This window comes from Myxine glutinosa, chromosome 4 (assembly GCF_964187855.1).
Source record: "Myxine glutinosa chromosome 4, kmMyxGlut1.1, whole genome shotgun sequence".
Taxonomy (NCBI): Eukaryota; Metazoa; Chordata; class Myxini; order Myxiniformes; family Myxinidae; genus Myxine; species Myxine glutinosa.
The window spans coordinates 114620128-114639053 of record NC_136264.1 but is presented as its reverse complement, the minus strand read 5'-3'; the positions used below and the strand labels follow the sequence as shown (position 1 = coordinate 114639053).

Genomic DNA, 18926 nt, shown 5'->3' with positions numbered 1-18926 from the left:
GCGGGTGAAGTACCAACCGAGAATGAAGGTGTGGAGGTTGAAAGAGGTGACAGTAAGGGAGGCATTAAAAGAGAGGCTGAGTAGGGTAGAGGATGATGTGGTTGAGCTTGAAAGTGGTTGGATGTCAATGAAAGCTAGTCTGTTGGGAGCTGTTGGTGAGGTATGTGGATGGACAAAAGGACCACCGAGGCACTCGGAAACATGGTGGTGGATGATGAAGTTGGAAAGAGGATTGACGAGAAGAGGAAGAAGTTCAAGGAGTGGCAGAAGGCAAAGGGTATGGGAGCAGAAACAGCAGAGCATGAAAGTTATAAGGCAGCCAAGAAGGCTGCAAGGAAAGAGGTAGCAAAGGCGCAGGAGGCATGTAGGAAAAAAGTTCGGAGAACGCTTGGATTTGGAAGAGGGTCAGAGAGCAGTATTCAGGGTTGCAAAGCAGATAGCGAAAGAGAGGTGTGATGTGATGGGGGTGAGTTGCTTGAAGGATGAAGTGGGACAAATCGTTGTAGACCCAGATGGAATTAAAGGAAGATGGAAAAGATATATGGAAATGCTGTTGAATACAGAGAATGAATGGGATGGCAACATAGAGAGTAACCCAGTTTTAGGACCGGCAGAGAAGATAACTGAGAAGGAAGGTGAGGAAGCGATAAAAGCAATGAAGAGTAGAAAAGTGGGAGGGCCGACAGGAGTTGTGGGAGATATGTTGAAGGCAGCAGGAAGTTGGGGTGTGAAGAGAATGACAGAGATCTGTAATCTGGTGGTGAAAAAAGGCCGCATTCCAGTGGATTGGGAACTGAGTACCCTCGTCCCTATATACAAGGGGAAAGGTGACCCTCTGGAGTGTGGCTCGTACCGAGCAATAAAGTTATTGGAGCATGGAATGAAGGTATTGGAAAGGGTGTTGGAGAGGAGGATAAGGAAGAAAGTGAAGATCGACGAAATGCAGTTTGGATTTATGCCAGGAAGAGGAAAGACAGACGCGCTTTTTATTGTGAGGCAGTTGCAGGAGAAGTACATGGAGAAGAGGCAGAAGTTGTTTCTTTGGTTTGTTGATCTGGAGAAAGCATTCGATAGGGTTCCACGCAAAGTACTGACATGGGCATTGAGGAAGTTAGGAGTGGAGGAATGGTTGATCAGAGTAGTGATGGCAATGTACAAAAGAGCACGCACAGCTGTAAGGACGAAGGACGGGAACAGTGGTGATTTTGAGGTGAAGGTGGGAATGCATCAGGGGTCGGTACTAAGTCCACCACTATTTGTAGCTGTGATGGAGGTGCTGGCTCATAACGTAAAGGGAGGGTTTACCGTGGGAGTTGTGGTATGCAGATGATCTGGTGTTGATTGCGGAAAGTATGGATGGACTGAAGGAAAAGATGAACAAGTGGAAGGAATGTATGGAGACAAAAGGTCTGAAGGTGAATATCGGACGACGAAGGTGATGACAAGTGGTAAAGCATGTGGTGAGGTGGAAAGAACTGGGAAGTGGCCCTGTGCTGTGTACAGGAAGGGTGTCGGAGTGAACTCCATTCAATGTACAAAGTGCGCTGAGTGGGTTCATCAAAAATGTAGTGGTCTGAGAGGGTCATTAACCAGTGTGGCACCGACATTCAAATGAAGGTATGCACTGAGGAAGCTGCAGATGGATGAAATGTTGAGTTGGATCTTGGAGACGGCGTGAAGCTGGAAGGTGTGAAAACATTTTGCTACCTCGGAGACATGCTGAATGGAGAAGGTGGATCAGACTCGGCAACGGTTGCTGGAGTGAGATGTGCATGGAAAAAGTTTCGGGAACTGAGTGGCATGCTGATGAGGAGGGGAGTGTCGTTGAAGCTGAAGGGAAAGGTGTATGCTGCATGTGTGAGAAGTGTTATGATTTATGGGAGCGAGACATGGGTAATGAACGTAGAGCAGCAACGAAGGTTGGAAAGGGTGGAAATGCGAATGGTTCGATGGATGTGCGGAGTATCGTTGAGAGAGAGGAAGACAAATGATGATTTGCGAAAGATGATGGGAATAAAGCCTGTGATTGATGCTGTGAAGAGGAACAGGTTGAGATGGTTTGGTCATGTGTTGAGGAAGGATGAAAGTGACTGGTTGAGAAGAGTGATGGAAATGAATGTAGAAGGAAGTTGAGGGAAGTAGAGGGACGGGGAAGACCGAGAAAGACTTGGCTAAAGATGATGGAAAAAGAAATGCGGGCAAGGGGGTTAACAAGGAGAGATGCAGAAAATAGGGCAAGATGGAGAAGATTGTCATGGGGACCGCAAGGCTAACCCCCGCTCTAGCAGGGAAAATGGCCTTAAAATGCATGTTGTTGTGTTTGTCTTTGACTTGGCCATTCCCGAACCCTCCATTTCTTTATTTTCAGCCATTCCTTGGTGGATTTACTGGTATGTTTAGGGTCATTGTCATGTTGCAAGGTCCACCTTCGGTTGAGCTTCAACACTCCGCCAGATGGCTTCACATTATCCTCAAGCACCCTCTGGTACAATGAAGAATTCATAGTGGATTATATGATGGTGAGCTGCCCAGACCCTGATGCAGCAAAGCTGCCCCAAACCATAATATTTCCACCACCATGCTTTACAGTTGGTATCAGGTTCTTGTGGTCAAATGCTGTCTTTGGTTTTTGCCAAACATGTCTTCTGGTACTGTGGCCAAATAGCTCTACCTTTGACTCATCTGTCCAGAGCACATTGTTCCAGAAATGCTTGTCTTTGCCTCGGTGTTCATTGGCAAACTTTAGTCTTGCCCTGATGTTCTTTCTGGACAGCAAAAGTTTCCTCCTGGCACACCTTCCATGTAGATCAAATTTGTGCAGCCTCTTTCTCATGGTAGACTCGTGCACTTTGACATCAACAGTGGCAAGAGCTACCTGTAGGTCCCGTGATGACATTCTGGTATTCTTAGAGACTTCTTTCAGCATCTTGTGGTCTGCTCTCGGGGTGAACTTGCTGGGGCGGCCTGGCCTGAACAAGTTGGCAGTTGTTTGGAATCTTCTCCACTTGTAGATGATCTTCGGACAGTCGAATGATTGATTTCAAATTGTTTGGAGATCTTTTTAATTCCCTTCCCAGACTCGTAGGCATCTATAACCTTCTTTCTAAAGGCCTCAGAGAGCTCTTTTGATCTAGACATGGTGACGCCGCACACTTCAACAAAGAGCAAACCAAACTAAATGTCTGAGGTTTAAATAAGACAGGTTCCTCCAAGATCCTCTCTAACGGTGTTCCAATCATTTGCACCTGAGCTGGTGCACCTGATTCTAATTTTAGGTATTTGAAGTAGTGATAAATGTTCGGGGTGTACTTACTTTTTCACGTGACTGTATATACATATACATACATACACATACACACACACACACACACACACACACACACACACACACACACACACACACACACACCAGCTTATGGAGCACAAGGAACTGTAAAGCAAAGACATACAAAAATAAAACGAATTTAATCAAGCGCAAGTCATGGTCATTATTTTTACAAAACATTTAACTGTTCAATTATCTGGGCATGTAAATATTGGATAAAACAACAACTCATAGCACAAGCAAAAAATATTACATTAGAGGGGCATATCTGGGCAATTGAAATAATTGATGGGTATTGCCAAAACTGTACAACATAGTATCTCACCTGATGGCAATTCCTCCGAGCCGCAAATCGGACACCCTGGGTGGCTCATCCTTATCGGCTCCTCCAGAAATCGTCAGGCCAAGCGAAGAGCCGTCCTTCTTGATAAGCTCTAAGGTGGTCCTGCCTTTGACTTCCTCTGTGGAGGTGCAAGAGATTGTGGCATCAGGATGACAAGTTCTATCACTTTCTCTGCAAGAGTGAAGGAAGATATATATATATATATATATATATATATATATATATATATATATATATATATATATATATATATATATATATAATATATATATATAATATATATATATAATATATATATATATATATATATATATATATATATATATATATATATATATATATATATATATATATATATATATATATATATATATATAGTTGTGGATATGAGAATGTTTTTTTTTTTTATTGTTGTGGTAAAATGTTGTTGTAAAAGGTTGTTGTAAAATATCACCCCTCCTCCCTCCGTTTGTGGTTGTATAAAGGTCAAAGGGCGTTCCCGTAGTTAGTCCATAAAACATACATGCAGGACACGATATATCTTCTTTGACAGTTATATCCTTATTATGTGTATTAGTGTAAGGCTGTGTCTTCCATTAATTGAAATACTCCATTGCACCAGTGAAAGAGAATAGATCCCCTTTCCTTCCCATCCCCAAAATCTCCCTTTCCTTCCCATCCCCAAAATCTCCCTTTCCTTCCCATCCCCAAAACCTCCATTTCCATATTACATCCCCTCTCGTCATGGCTGAGCCCTCGATTCCCAATCACCTCCCCTCCAATAACCGCCATTGACCATGTGCTTGAGTCGGAGAAGAAAGGCGTGTCTCCACCTCGTCAGAGGGGAGGAGGGGCGTGCCCGCCCGTCGTCATCCAGGGCGGAGCCCGAGGGTCGCGCGACCAACCAGGGCCGAGGTGAGCACCCCGATGGGCGTGTCCAAAACGCCGGCGGCGTAATCGCCGGAGGCGCTATAAAAGGCGCAAACGGAAGTGAGTAGTGAGTTGGTCTGAGATGCACTCTGAGTTGGTCCGAGTCGGTTGCCAGAGGAGTTGGTGGTCAAGAGAGAGTCGTGAAGAGTCAGTCAGTGAGTCGGTGGTCAGTTGGTTGCGGTGAGGAGTCGGTGGTGAGGAGTGAGAGAACCAAGAAAGAGTTGAGGGTTTGGACCAGATGAGTCGGACAAGGCCTGGCAAAGCACGCGACGTACACAGCAGCCAAAACAGCAGCGTGGGGCCTGGCCTGAACGGCGGCTGCTAAACGCGCCGGTTGTGCTGCGGGACCCCCTTGGACCTCCCTCTCCCTCCAGTCATCCACCTCCTGCCTTTCCACCCTTCTTGTATACGTGAGTTTGTTTTGTTTGTTCTGTCCTGGGTATTTAATTAAGTCTGTAGGTAAGCTAGTATTTTCCCTGTGTCACCTGCGTCTTATGTGTTGTAAATAAACTTGATTGCTCCTTTTTGCTTATGTGTGTAAATAGTAAATAAATTCAGTAGCATTTCCAACCTTTTTGTCTTCTTTTTCTTCTTCACATCCGTGTCGCCTTTGTCTTTTCCCTATTGACTAGCTGTGGTGCGATCCGGCCAAAGTCCTGGAATCGGGTGAGTCAGGGATCCTGTAACGGTCGTGGCAATACCAAACCGCTCGGTAACTAACATCTTAATCCGCGATCAGTAACAATATATATATATATATATATATATATATATATATATATATATATATATATATATATATATATATATATATATATATATATATATATATATATATATATATATATATATATATCTATATATATATCTATATATAGGAATATATATATATGCCAGGAGGAATATATATATTGTTGCGGATCTCAGAATACGGTGCTCCCCTTACCGAGGAGGGTTTAATCCCCTCGTCTATTACACTGGCCGTCCGAGTCCAAGAAGATATCGCGCTCCTTTGCGGGGTTGAGGTTGACCAGGGTGACTGGTCAATGGAGTCCCAGATACCTTCGCCAACCTCTCCGCAAAGCAGGCCGATACTTCTGCTCAAGCCACGGACAAGATGGAAGATTGCCGAGCGGTTTAGCAATCCGAGGCTCGAGCCGTTAGCAAAAAGACTAACCCGATTCTGAGCGGTTCCTATATCGTGCCACCAATATTCAATGGGGAAAAGACTAAAGCGACCGGATGAGAGGAATCAAAGAATAAGAAGGGTGAAGGAAGAACAAATATGGTTTATTCACTATCTAAAAGAGGAAACGAAAGAAGGGAATATACAAGAAGAGGAAATAAAAGGACATAGGGCAACCTTATACACTCTTATATAACACGCCCATGACAATACAAACACACTTACACGAATGGGGTGGTGGTGGGGAGGAAGGTCCAGGCAGATGGTTCCAGGCGATGGGGTGGTCCAGGCTCCGGGTCCGCGGGCGAAGAACGGCAGGCAGCTTGACACGTGACCGGACCTTACATATGCGAGGGGCTGGAATGCGCGTACGTATAGCGTGCAGAACGCTCTCAAAACCAAGGCAGTTCGTATCGAAAACGATTGTCCCAAACGATCCTCCGCGCAATGTTCTTATATTTGCCGCCTCTGCGCTGTTCTCTTGTCAAAGGGCTTCTCTCGCGCAGTTCTTTTGGTGTCTGCCGATCATTCGCTCATCCCCCCGCATCTGCTCTGCCGCATCTGCTCTGCCGTATCTGCTCTCTCCCCCGCATCTGCCGATCTCCCCCGCATCTGCGTGAAAGGGCTTTGCGCTCCCGCTTTTATCACAAGCCTCGCGTATCAAGCCGCCTCCGCTTCGCTCCGCCTACCGGTGAACACGCCTCGGCCCGGATTGGTCACGAGGGTTCATTGGTACCTCCCCTCATGATGCGTTGATGGGGACACGCCTATGTTCCTGGCCGCTCCTCCCTTCTTCTCCAACTTGACCGCGTGCGTAATGGCGGCTTGCAGGAACAAACCAAAAGGCAGCGACGACGGCAATACGGCTACTGGCACTTTGGAGAGAGAGAGAGATTGGGGATAATTGAAGGGGCCTAGGTTATTTAATTAATACAACGCAGATTCAACTATTGGAAACAGATCCTTACCTGAAACACATACTAATGAAATAACTAAAGAAGAATCTATGGTGTCCTACATGTTGCCATATGACCTAACTAGGGTGCGACCTTTGACCTTTACACCAAAAATGGGAGTATTTACAGGGGATTATTTCTAAGGGAACATTTACAAAAATTTACTAAGTGGAGGGTTCTAAAAACCACAACAATATATATATATTGTTGCGGATTCGTGGGTCGGCTCTCCCCTTATCAAGGGGGGTTAATCCCCTTGTCCTTTAAGCTGGCCGTCCCGAGTCCTGGAGCTATGACGTCACTTCCGGTCAGCGCTGAATAGGGTGGTAGGCCAAATTGTTCCTATTACCTAATTACCAGCGCCTTCCGGGAAGCGACGATATGAGCCCCGCCCGAGCTGCGGCGGTAATGGACACGCCAAGCGAAGCGAGCCACGACTCAGGCCGTTAACAAAAACTAAACCCGATTCTAGCGGTTCCCAAATCGAGCCACAGGTACTCAATGGAAAGAAAGGACTGAGGCGATCGGATTAGAGAAAAACCAAGAAATAACAAGGTGAATTTATTTGCAAGCAAAAAGAAGAGGAAAGGAAAGAATATACAAGAAGAAGAAGAAGAAGCAGGACACAGAGCAGGCTTACCTATACAATCTTAACTTACAACCCCGGACAAACATACACACTCACACGGGATGGTAGCTGGTAGGGGGGAAGGTCCAGGTAGATGTCCAGGTAGGTCGACTCCGTCCAGGCTCCGGTTCCGTGAGCGAAGAATGGCAGGCAGCTTCGCGTGTCGCCAGATGCGAGCAGACCTTACATAAAGCGAGGGTCTGGGATGCTGCGTACGTAATACATTTATTGAGCAACGCTCTCTCTCTCGCAAGTTCGTACAGGGGCTTTGCGCGGCTTCGTCTCTCAGCAGCCGATGCTCCCAGCAGACCTCCCACAAGCAGTCCGTCTCAGCCAGACCCCACCAAGCACCGTCTCCAACCCGAGTCGACTCCATGAAAAGGCTCGTGCTGGCGCTTATATAACGTGCTTCAAGATTAATGCACGCGCTTGGAAACCACGCCCGCCAGCGAGCTCACCTCAGCCCTGGTTGGCTGATAAGGGCTTACCGGCTCCGCCCTTGACGGCGAGTTAACAGGGCCACACCTTGCTCTTGTTGTTCCGCCCCCTTTTTCCTCAGGTCGACCGCATGGTTAATGGCATTGCTTGGGCGGAAGTTCAGCGAGGCAGCGAACGCTGCTAACAAAAGGCGCGTAATAGAATTGGGAGGGACAAGGCACCGTCTGTAGGGGCGCATAATGGCGCCGTTTGGAGAGAGCGATTGGAAAATGAGCGAATGGGGCCTATCTTATTTGATTAATGCAACGCAGATGCAACTATTGGGAACACGGCCTTATCTAAAACACATACTAATGAAATAACTAAAGTCCCTATGGTGGCCTACGTGTTGCATATGGACTAATTAAGGGTGCGACCTTTAACCTTTTAATAATGGAATATTTACAAGAATTATTTACAAAGTGAGGGTTCTAAAACCGCAACACTGCACCCTCCTTTCCTCCAGGCCCGTCCCGGGCCGAAACAAAAGGGCCAACTTTGAACTTAGTGTGACACTTAGGTGTGCTTACCCTCTACTTTTAATCTCACCCTGAGTGCGACAGTTTTAACACTAAATATGTCCCGCCTGCTGCGTTGCATCCTATCTAACTGACTCATGCCCACAGACTAACCAAATTGCGGAATTATTTTGAAACTACACATAAAGCCGGTGAGGAGCATTATTCACAAAAAACACTACTAATTATTTACACTGCAACCCAGGACCTGTCTTTTGCGGGAAGAGAAGCAGAACATTTTGAAAAGAGGAAAATCACTGCAATGCACTGCACCGATACACCATACCCACATGCACCAATAAACAAAATGCACCAAAAGCACCATCCAAGCACCGAAATACAAAAAATGCAGGAAAAGCACCAAGCATTAGAGCTGTCTCCCTCGACATATCACGTGCCTTCGACACGGTCTGGCACCCCGCTCTGCTCACCAAACTCTCCTCCTTTGGTATCCATGGAAATCTCCACGCATGGCTGGCGGACTTCCTCTCTAGTCGTCGTCAACGTGTGGCCCTGAATGGGTTTCTCTCATCTCCTCTTCCTGTTCAGGCTGGAGTTCCCCAAGGCAGTGTTCTGGGCCCCGTGCTTTTTCTGGTCTTCATCAATGATCTCTCTGACTCTCTCGAAAATCCTCTCTATCTCTTTGCTGATGACTCCACTCTCTGCCGCTCCATTCCTCTTCCCTCAGATCGGCAGTCTGCTGCCTCCTCACTCTCTGAAGACCTGGACAAAATCACAGACTGGTCAAACAAGTGGAACATGTCTTTCAATCCTGACAAATCTCACACTCTTACTATGTCTCTCCGAAAAGATCGACTGGACAACCCTCCCATCTACTTTCTCAACAATCCTCTCCAAAAAGTTCTGTCGCTCAAGATTTTGGGTCTCACTATCTGCCATGATCTTTCTTGGGAAAACCACATTTCCAAGCTGGCCTCCAAAGCCAGTCGCCGACTGGGCATCCTCCGTCGTGCGAAGTCCTTCCTCGGCACACCTGAGCTCCTCACCACATACAAGGCTTTCATCCGCAGCTCAATGGAATACTGTTCTCCCCTATGGGCCGGTGCTCCTGCCTCACACCTAGCTCGGCTTCACGCTGTTGAAACCAAAGCTTTCAGAATTATTGGAATCTCCCGCGATGAAGCTATCTCTGAGGGCCTTTCACTCACTCACCGCAGGCAGGTAGGTGGTCTTTCTGTCTTCTACCGACTCCTCTCCAGCCTTGCACCCCCAGCTCTCTCTGTGCTCTGTCCCCCAAATATTCCTACAGGTCGCACAAGATCTGCCAGCAACCCTCTGATGGTTAAACTGCCGAAATCTCGGCTCTTTGCTCACCTTCACTCTTTCATTCCTCTTTTCTCCCGCCTCTGGAACAAACTCCCTCACTCCCTTCAATCCCACTCCTCCCTCCAGGTCTTTAAAACAGCTGTTCACCACCATCTCTTATCTTCCCCCATCCAAAACCTTGATCTTTTCTACCCCCGCTAATTCACCCCAGATCCACCTTGTTTGAAATTCCAACTTCTTTCCTGGAAGTCCTGGCAGTGTCCATATGTTTTATACCTCTCCCACCGCCCCCTTCCCATGCCCCCCCCCCCCCAAAGCCCTCGCCCTCTCTCAGATCTCTCGATGTCTCCATGTCTCTCGGTCCCTGCTCTCAAATGTTGTGTTTGTGTCCTTCCCCCTCTCTCCCCATCTTGTCTACCGCTCCCGATGTTATATGTTTTATGTGTCGGTTTGTCTTTCTGTGTGATTAATGTTCGCTCTTCACGAGCCTCGATCTTGTATACAAAAAAAAAAAAAAAAAAAAAAAAAAAGCATGAAAATGCACCAAAGAATGAAAATGCACAAAACACATTTCAAACAATAATAAATGATGCCTTGTCCTTGCTTGTCTGCTGGGCCGATGCTTCTGGCTGTCTTCTTGCTTGCTGTCTATTTAATAAAAAGGATTGCACCAACCGTGTCCGTCTTTTATTTATGGCCAGCAGGGCCAACTCAGGTGGTCCACCGCTGGGCATAGGTGCCACTTAAAACCGTGGTCCGCAAACAAGATGCTGCTGGCAGCAATGGTCCGCACCAGCCAAATGCCAGGCCACAGAACATATGGTCCATATGTGGTGCCAGGCCACAGAACGTGTGGTCCATAAGTGGTGTGCCAGTGCAGGCAGGCAGGCAGCAAGGGTGCGGGCACACAACTGCAGCACCTGCACACTTTCCCTCGGGCACAAAATAACAAGGGTCCGTGAGTGGGGAAGGAAGGACAAGCAGATCAGCGGGCAGGGGCGCAAGGGTACACATCAATACAAAGTAATGCAGACATGAAGGGCGCGGGAGAGCGAGCTGAGAAAGCTCGTCCCTAGCGTACTTCACCCCCCATGTCACCTACCCTACCCTTGCCCTTACCTGTATTTACACACTTTACAAATTACAAATCCGTCGCTATTGTCTTGTCCTTCCCATATCTCCCTCTAATTCCAAATTCGTCCCCAATCCCTCCTAAGGAGGAAGAGATGGAATATTAAACAATGTCTCACCCACGTCGAGATGCGTCTTACATTCTCCAAATATCTGCAACCCATGGTGTGGAGTCTATCACCTTGGTGAGTGGATGCGGATGGTGTGAAGAGACTTTCATCCTAGCTACACTTCTAAATGACATTAACACTTTACACTACCCGGGGTCTTGCCCTGCCAAACCATTGGCCATCTTTACTCTATGTGGTTCTAAAAACCAAACTCCCATTGACCAGTCTGTGGTGCACTCCAATTTTGGGGTCTCACTCCCCCGAGTTTTCAATTCTGTGCCCTCGCACAATTTCAGGGCTGGGTCGTGTGGCTCACCAGCAGGTCCGCTCACCTGCACACCTCCGCCACTGAACGTCACCACCCAGGCTTACCTGCTCCTCACCCTAACCTGGGGAAGACCCCCCCTGGCACTTACCCCCACTACTGCCCTCCATGGCATCAGGCTACCCGGGTCCTTCTCCGGATCCTCGGGCCCCATTGAACTCTACCTGGCTCCCAGAGCCTACCTGCGGCCTCACCTGGCCGACAGACTACCAGTGGCGGAGTGCTCAACTAACCATTCGTACTAACAGGCCACACGCCCAGCCATTCCATACACTCATGCACCCAACAAAACACTTCTGTGCAACTACCCGCACCACAGATGTCAATATCCAACCACAATTTACCTACTCCCCCTACCTACTCTTAAACTACCCTCCCCGGGTACTCGTGAATGGGGTCCATCCTTCCCCCATCCACTCCTTCGCACCATACACTCCACTCCACGTATTCCACACTCCTCACTCCACACCATTCATTCCATACTCCATTTACGCCAGACCATCTATTCCATCCAACCATTCTCCATACAACTGTACTTCACTTGCACACCTTGCAAGTCAATCACTCAATGCACAATCACACACATCCTCAATACTCTGCTCAATACACAAGCTCATACCCAATTCAAGCTCATACATACAGCATCATCTGACTAACTATTGCCCTTCTAAGACTCGTGCTTCCCAGTCATCCCATTAAACTATGCACATCCCACGTCATTATCATCCACCTAATCTGACTACGACCCCACTCCAGGTACAATTGTCGCTACTTAAATCTCAAGTCACCTATGGTGATTTCTAGTACCCTATACATTATCCTAACCCTCCCGGGCTAGTTTGTACTGCCACCCCATAATCTATAGCTCCTCTGCCCAAATATACGATGTGAGGGATGGTAAAACTACCATCCCTCTACACCGTATACCATTCGCCATCACTATCACTACTCGTCCAATAAACTATGAGCCCCTCGTGCGGGAAATGCATTTTCACTGCTCGGCTTCGAAAAGCCGGCAATGCATACGGGTGGTCTGCCTCCTGTTGGTTGGGTCCGTCCGGCATTCGGATTCAGGGGAGGAGGTTTCGTCGGGCCAAGACTCCAGGCACCATCTCGGCGCAACGCCTTGCGCTCCCAAGCACGATGGCCCAGCATTCCCCGGCCGGAGCGCCGCCGCCTTTGCTCCGAACCCTCCTAACTCCCCTCGAACCGGGCCGGTCGCCTTGCCTGGCAAAACGCGGCACCGACCGTGCAGGGCGGAGCCCGGCCCGAATCGTGCACGGCGCTCCGTGCAGGAGCGACGCGGCAATGATCCCGGCCGGCCCCCGCAGCACACAAAGAGCACCATGCCCCGAGAGGTCACATCGGCTATACGTCGGCCTGAACGCTGTCCCGGTTAACGTCGATGCTCCCCTCGCATGCTCACACCATGCGTTCCTTTCTTTACTCATACATCCAGGCGTCTCCATACACTCCATGCATTCCATGCATTCCATGCATTCCATGCATTCTTCTCACGCGCCTTCTTGCGCATCCCTTCTACTCGCACACTCCATCATCACACACTCTGTTACACACCTCTCTCGCGCACCTTCCTGCGCACACTCTCCCGGTACGTACTCCGTACCACTCGTGGGTGTGCACTCTTGCACATACCCACTCAGCGCACACCTACCCACGGGTGTGCAATCCCCTATCACACACCCAATCACGCGCTCTGGTGTGCTCTCCCACACACGCTCCACAACCAACTCACACTCCGTGGCGCACTCTGCACACATTTCTTTCTTTTTCTCTTTCTCTTTCTCTTTCTCTTTCTCTTTCTCTTTCTCTTTCTCTCTCTCTCTCTCTCTCTCTCTCTCTCTCTCTCTCTCTCTCTCTCTCTCTCTCTCTCTCTCTCTCTCTCTCTCTCCACATGCACTCCGATGTGCACTCGCTCTCGCACTCGGTATCGCACTCTCGCTCCGGCGCACACTTTTCTCTCACACGCACGCCATTCACTTTCATGCAGCGCACAAAGGACATTCCACGAACGCCCGGGTGCCGTCTGGATCCCAAGCGCGCGAAAAATCCTTTCGCGCCAAACACTTTTCCGCAAAATCTTTTAGCACCATATACTGCCCTTCTCACCTTGGCGCTTCCTCCTCTTCGCTCCACCACCTGCAAACTTTCCATTTGGTTAAGCACGGCATCACGATGTGAACATGGATTTTGCACAATTTCCATTCCTTCCTTCCACGAGTGCTGTTCTAAGTCCGCCGTCTCTCCAATTTCCACTATTATGAAATCTTTAATTTATTTTTCCTCGACGACCGCTGGCGCTAATAAAATAGAATTTTCTAATTCTGCGGTCGCCGGCTTCCCCATACCCCGGGTCGCGATCTCTACCCCGGTCCACGTGACTTTGCTCTGCTCAGGCTCGCTTTCCCCGCGCTTCTCAAGCCGCGTTACCTCGTCGCGTACCCGTGTGCCTCTCCCGCTCGACATGCGGTCTATGTTCCTCCCCATTTCTTTTATTCGATCACCCATTTCGTTTCCAAACCCTTCAATTTTGTCTTCTAACCCCCCCAGTTTGGCTTCCCAATTGCTCCCCAATTTCCCAATTGCTTCTAACCCCCCAATTTGGATTCCCAATTGCTCCCCCATTCTATTTTCCATTCCCTTGAAGCTATCCTCTGTTTTGACCATAAAGGCCATCATATGGGTCACAAATAGGCCCCAGTCTACTGGTGCCGCGGGCTCGGCTGCCGCGGCCATGTGCGAGGCGCCGCCATTTTGCGCGCCTGCAACCCCTACTGCTGCATCCTCATTAATGTCCTCCTCCATCTCTCCCACTTCTTCCCTGGGGTCCTGAGTCGACTCTAACTCCTCTTCTATTTCCCCCACCGGCATCCGATCGCCTTGATCATCCATGGCACGATTTTAATTTGGTTTTTAATACTAAATTTTGGCCGCTCGAAATTTTGACCAAATTTTTCAGATATATTAAAATTTGGTTCGGGCTTCAAATCCCACTCCTGACACCAATTGTTGCGGATTCGGGGGTCGGCTCTCCCCTTATCAAGGGGGGGTTAATCCCCTTGTCCTTTAAGCTGGCCGTCCCAAGTCCTGGAGCTATGACGTCACTTCCGGTCAGCGCTGAATATGGTGGTAGGCCAAATTGTGCCTATTACCTAATTACCAGTGCCTTCCAGGAAGTGAGGAAATGAGCCCCGCCCGAGCCGCGGCGGTAATGGACATGCCGAGCGAAGCGAGCCATGACTCAGGCCGTTAACAAGAACTAAACCCGATTCTAGCGGTTCCGAAATCGTGCCACAGGTACTCAATGGAAATAAAGGAGGGAGGCGATCGGATTATGGAAAAACCAAGAAATAAGGTGAATTTATTTACAAGCAAAAAGAAGAGGAAAGGAAAGAATATACAAGAAGAAGAAGAAGAAGAAGAAGCAGGACACAGGGCAGGCTTACCTATACAGTCTTAACTTACAACCCCGGACAAACATACACACTCACACGGGATGGTAGCTGGAAGGGGGGAAGGTCAAGGTAGATGTCCAGGTAGGTCGACTCCGTCCAGGCTCCGGTTCCGCGGGCGAAGAACAGCAGGCAGCTTCACGTGTCGCCGGGGGCGAGCAGACCTTACATATAGCGAGGGTCTGGGATGCTGCGTACGTAATACGTTTATCGAACAACGCTCTCTCTCTCTCTCGCAAGTTCGTACAGGGGCCTTACGCGGCTTCGTCTCTCAGCAGCCGATGCTCCCAGCAGACCTCCCACAAGCAGTCCGTCTCAGCCAGACCCCACCAAGCGCCGTCTCCAACCCGAGTTGACTCCGTGAAAAGGCTTGCGCTGGCGCTTATATAACGCGCTTCAAGATCAATGCGTGCGCTTGGAAACCACGCCCGCCAGTGAGCTCACCTCAGCCCTGGTTGGCTGGTAAGGGCTTACCGGCTCCGCCCTTGACAGCGAGTTGACAGGGCCACGCCTTGCTCTTGTTGTTCCGCCCCCTTTTTCCTCGGGCCGACCGCATGGTTAATGGCATTGCATGGGCGGAAGCTCAGCGAGGCAGCGAACGCTGCTAACAAAAGGCGCGTAATAGAATTGGGAGGGACAAGGCACCGTCTGTAGGGGCGCATAATGGCGCCGTTTGGAGAGAGCGATTGGAAAATGAGTGAATGGGGCCTATATTATTTGATTAATGCAATGCAGATTCAACTATTGGGAACACGGCCTTATCTAAAACACATACTAATGAAATAACTAAAGTTCCTATGGTGGCCTACGTGTTGCATATGGACTAATTAAGGGTGCGACCTTTAACCTTTTAAGAATGGAATATTTACAAGAATTATTTACAAAGTGAGGGTTCTAAAACCGCAACAATATATATATACGGTTTTTAGAACCTTCACATGTAAATTTAGAAGTAAATTCCCTTATAAATGACCCCTGTGTACATGTCCCCTTAATTGGCTGTTAATTAAAGATTGCACCTTAGTTAGTCCATGTACAACACGTAGGACACTTTTTCTTTTTTTTTCTTTTTTGTATACAGAGTCGAGGCTCGTGAAAGAGCTAACATTTATCAAACAAACAAATCAAACAAACAAGCAAACAAAGTATATAAAAAGGGGAGCGGTCGACAAGATGGGGAGAGAAGGGGAGGAAGCACACAAACACCTACATTTGAGAGCAGGGACATCGGGAGATGTGTGGGAGGGAGAGGGCCTGGGGGGAGGCAGGTTAGGTATAAAACGCAAGGACACCAAGGACTTCCAGGAAAGAAGTCGGCACCTCAAAAAAGTGGATTTGGGGTGAAATTAGCGGGGGTAGAAAAGATCAAGGTTTTGGATTGGGGAAGATAAGAGATTGTGGTGAACAGCCATTTTAAAGACCTGGAGGGAGGAGTGGGATTGAAGAGAGTGAGGGAGTTTGTTCCAGAGGCGGGAGAAAAGAGGAATGAAGGACTGAAGGTGAGCAGAGAGTCTTGATTTTGGCAGTTTAACCATAAGAGGGTTGCAGGCAGATCTTGTGCGACCTGTATGAATATATGGGGGACAGAGCCCAGAGAGAGCTGGGGGAGCAGGGCCGGAGAGGAGTCGGTAGAAGACGGAAAGACCACCAACTTGCCTGCGGTGAGTAAGTGAAAGGCCCTCGGAGATAGTGTCATCGCGGGAGATTCCAATGATTCTGAACGCTTTGGTTTCAACAGCGTGAAGACGAGCTAGGTGTGAGGCAGGAGCACCAGCCCAGAGGGGAGAGCAGTATTCCATTGAGCTGCGGATGAAAGCCTTGTATGTGGTGAGGAGCTCAGGTGTGCCAAGGAAGGACTTCACACGACGGAGGATGCCCAGTCGGTGACTGGCTTTGGAGGCCAGCTTGGAAATGTGGTTTTCCCAGGAAAGATCATGGCAGATAGTGAGACCCAAAAGCTTGAGCGACAGAACTTCTTGGAGAGGATTATTCAGAAAGTAGATGGGAGGGTTGTCCAGTCGGTCTTTTCGGAGAGACATCGTAAGAGTGTGAGATTTGTCAGGAGACCTCTCCTGACATTTGTTTCCTGCACCTGACATTTGGTGCATTTGTTTCCTCGCTTTAGGACCTCTCTATAGTTATGTCATTATTATGTGTTCCAGGTAAGGCTGTGTTTCCAATAGTTGACTACGTTGCATCAATCAAATAAGATAGGCCCCTTTCAGTGCCCCAATCGTCTCTTCAAAGTGCCAGTAAGGCGGCGTTTGTCGCCGTTGCATTGGGCTGTTTTCGGCGGCGTTCGTCGCCGTGGCATTGGGCTGTTTTCGTTGGCACCACGCCCCAAATCTCCATTGCACACGAGGCCAAGATCGGAGAAGAAGGGGGGAGGAGCCGCCGGATCACGGGCGTGGCCCCACCTCGTCATCAAAGGTGGAGTCAGAGAGCCCTTACCAACCAACCATCGCCGAGGTGAGCCCACCGGTAGGCGTGTCAGCAGGGCCGGCGGCTTGATACGGCCAAGGCCAATAAAAGGGACTGCGAGGGACTGCTTATGGAGATGAGTGAGGAGAGGCAGCAGATGAAGAGAGGAGTGAGGGAGCACGAGAGTCGGTGAGAAGGCAGGAGAGACGAGCTGCGCGGAGCTGCTGCAGGAAGCCCCTGCCGTGTAAAGCTGAATACGTGGAGACGCCGGCTGCGCAATTCCAGCCCGGAGCGTGGAGCTGGAGCGGACCTGCTTGCTGTACCCTGCCAAACCTTCCAGCCCTATTGTCCCACCTGAACCATCTCCTCCAGCCATTCCTGCCTGCAATTCCCTATTCGTGTGAATCTGTCTGTATGTCCAGGTAGGTCGCCAGGTAGGTACCAGGTAGGTGTGGGTACCAGGTAGGTGTGGGTTTAAGTCCTGTGGGTTTAAGTAAGACTGTTTAAGGATTTGCGCTGTGTCTTCTTCTTCTTCAGATTGCTTTTGATCCTTCTCTTTCTTTGGTTTTGTATAGTTAATTAATAAATACCTGTTCCTTCTTATTCTTGGTTTCATTATCGTCCGATCGCTTTAGTGATCTCCCGATTGAGTACCTGTGGCGCGATTTTGGCAGAACCGCTTATAATCTGGTTTAGTCCTTTGTTAACGGCCCACGTCGCAGCTCGCTTCGCTCGGCGCAATCCATCTATCACGCTGCGGCCCGGGCGGGAGTATTTCCTCGCTTACCGGAAGGCGCTGGTACTTAGGTCATAGGAAGAATTGGCCTACTACCCTATTCAGCGCTGACCGGGAGTAACGTCATACCCCCAGGACCGGTCGGACAGCCAGCTTAACACGACAAGGGGATTAACCCCCCCTTGCTAACGGGAGTGCCGTCCCCCAGATCCGTAACAATATATATATATATATATATATACTCCATAGGTGATTCTGTCTATGTGTGAATTTGTCCGGGGGTGTGGCCTCCTCCGTTGAGGGAGTAGCTCCACCCATTCTGGAAGAGGCTTCAAAAACATATATCCACCATTCTGTTTAATCGCAGAGCTTTGAGGCCTCTTTTGTTCGGCCCATGGTGTCTTGCTCTCTCTCACAGTTTTATTTCCACTCTAATTCGATATCGCATTTCATTTTTCACAGTCGCTAACATGGTTTTAGACTCGGTTGAAAAAAAAACGGCAAGAAAATTCGATGAAAGTTACCATTTATAGAACTAAATTAATTTTCAAAGGTCTGTAACAAAGTTCATCGAGTCTCCCTCACGGCTTTATCTCGACTCGAATTCACCATCACAGTCACTGGGTGGTTCAAATCTCAGTTTCAGCTGAAGTTGCGAAAATTGGCAAAATGTATTCCCACAGCCGTTTAGAATGTGTTGACTGTTATGTGGGCACGGGGAAGGAGAGAGGAGAATGAAAGAAGGGAATGAGAGAGGGAGAGGAGAGAGGAGGTACAAAGCAGGTACTTCTCTTCTAGCAGAAGTACACGGCATTGCCGGGCGGGGGAGGGGAGGGGAATGGGGGGAGGGGAGGGGAGGGGAACGGGGGGGGAGGGGGAATGGGGGGGGGGAGGGGAGGGGAACAGGGTGGAGGGGAGAAGAGTGGAGGGGGGAGGGGGGAGAGGGGAGGAGAAGAGGGGGGAGGTGGTGAGGGATGGGAGGGGGGGTGGGAGGGGGGGTGGGGAGGGGGGGAGAGGGGGGAGGGGGGGGAGGGGAGAGAAGGGGAGGAGGGATGGGGGAGGGGGGGAGGGGGAGGGGGG

General features: G+C 49.1%; 1 protein-coding gene across 1 annotated transcript in view; it reads right to left on the bottom strand.

Annotated features, from left to right (window-relative positions):
- The window catches only part of LOC137425104 (glutamate receptor-interacting protein 1), a 97620-nt gene extending 86294 nt beyond the window's left edge, over positions 1-11326 (bottom strand). The window contains exons 1-3 of the mRNA XM_078775297.1: positions 11308-11326; positions 7894-7986; positions 3651-3786 (exon numbers count right to left, since the gene is read on the bottom strand). Of these exons, the coding sequence (XP_078631423.1) occupies positions 3651-3786; positions 7894-7986; positions 11308-11326 (248 nt within the window). The remainder of the gene's footprint in view (positions 1-3650; positions 3787-7893; positions 7987-11307) is intronic.
- Positions 11327-18926: the final 7600 nt, after the last annotated feature.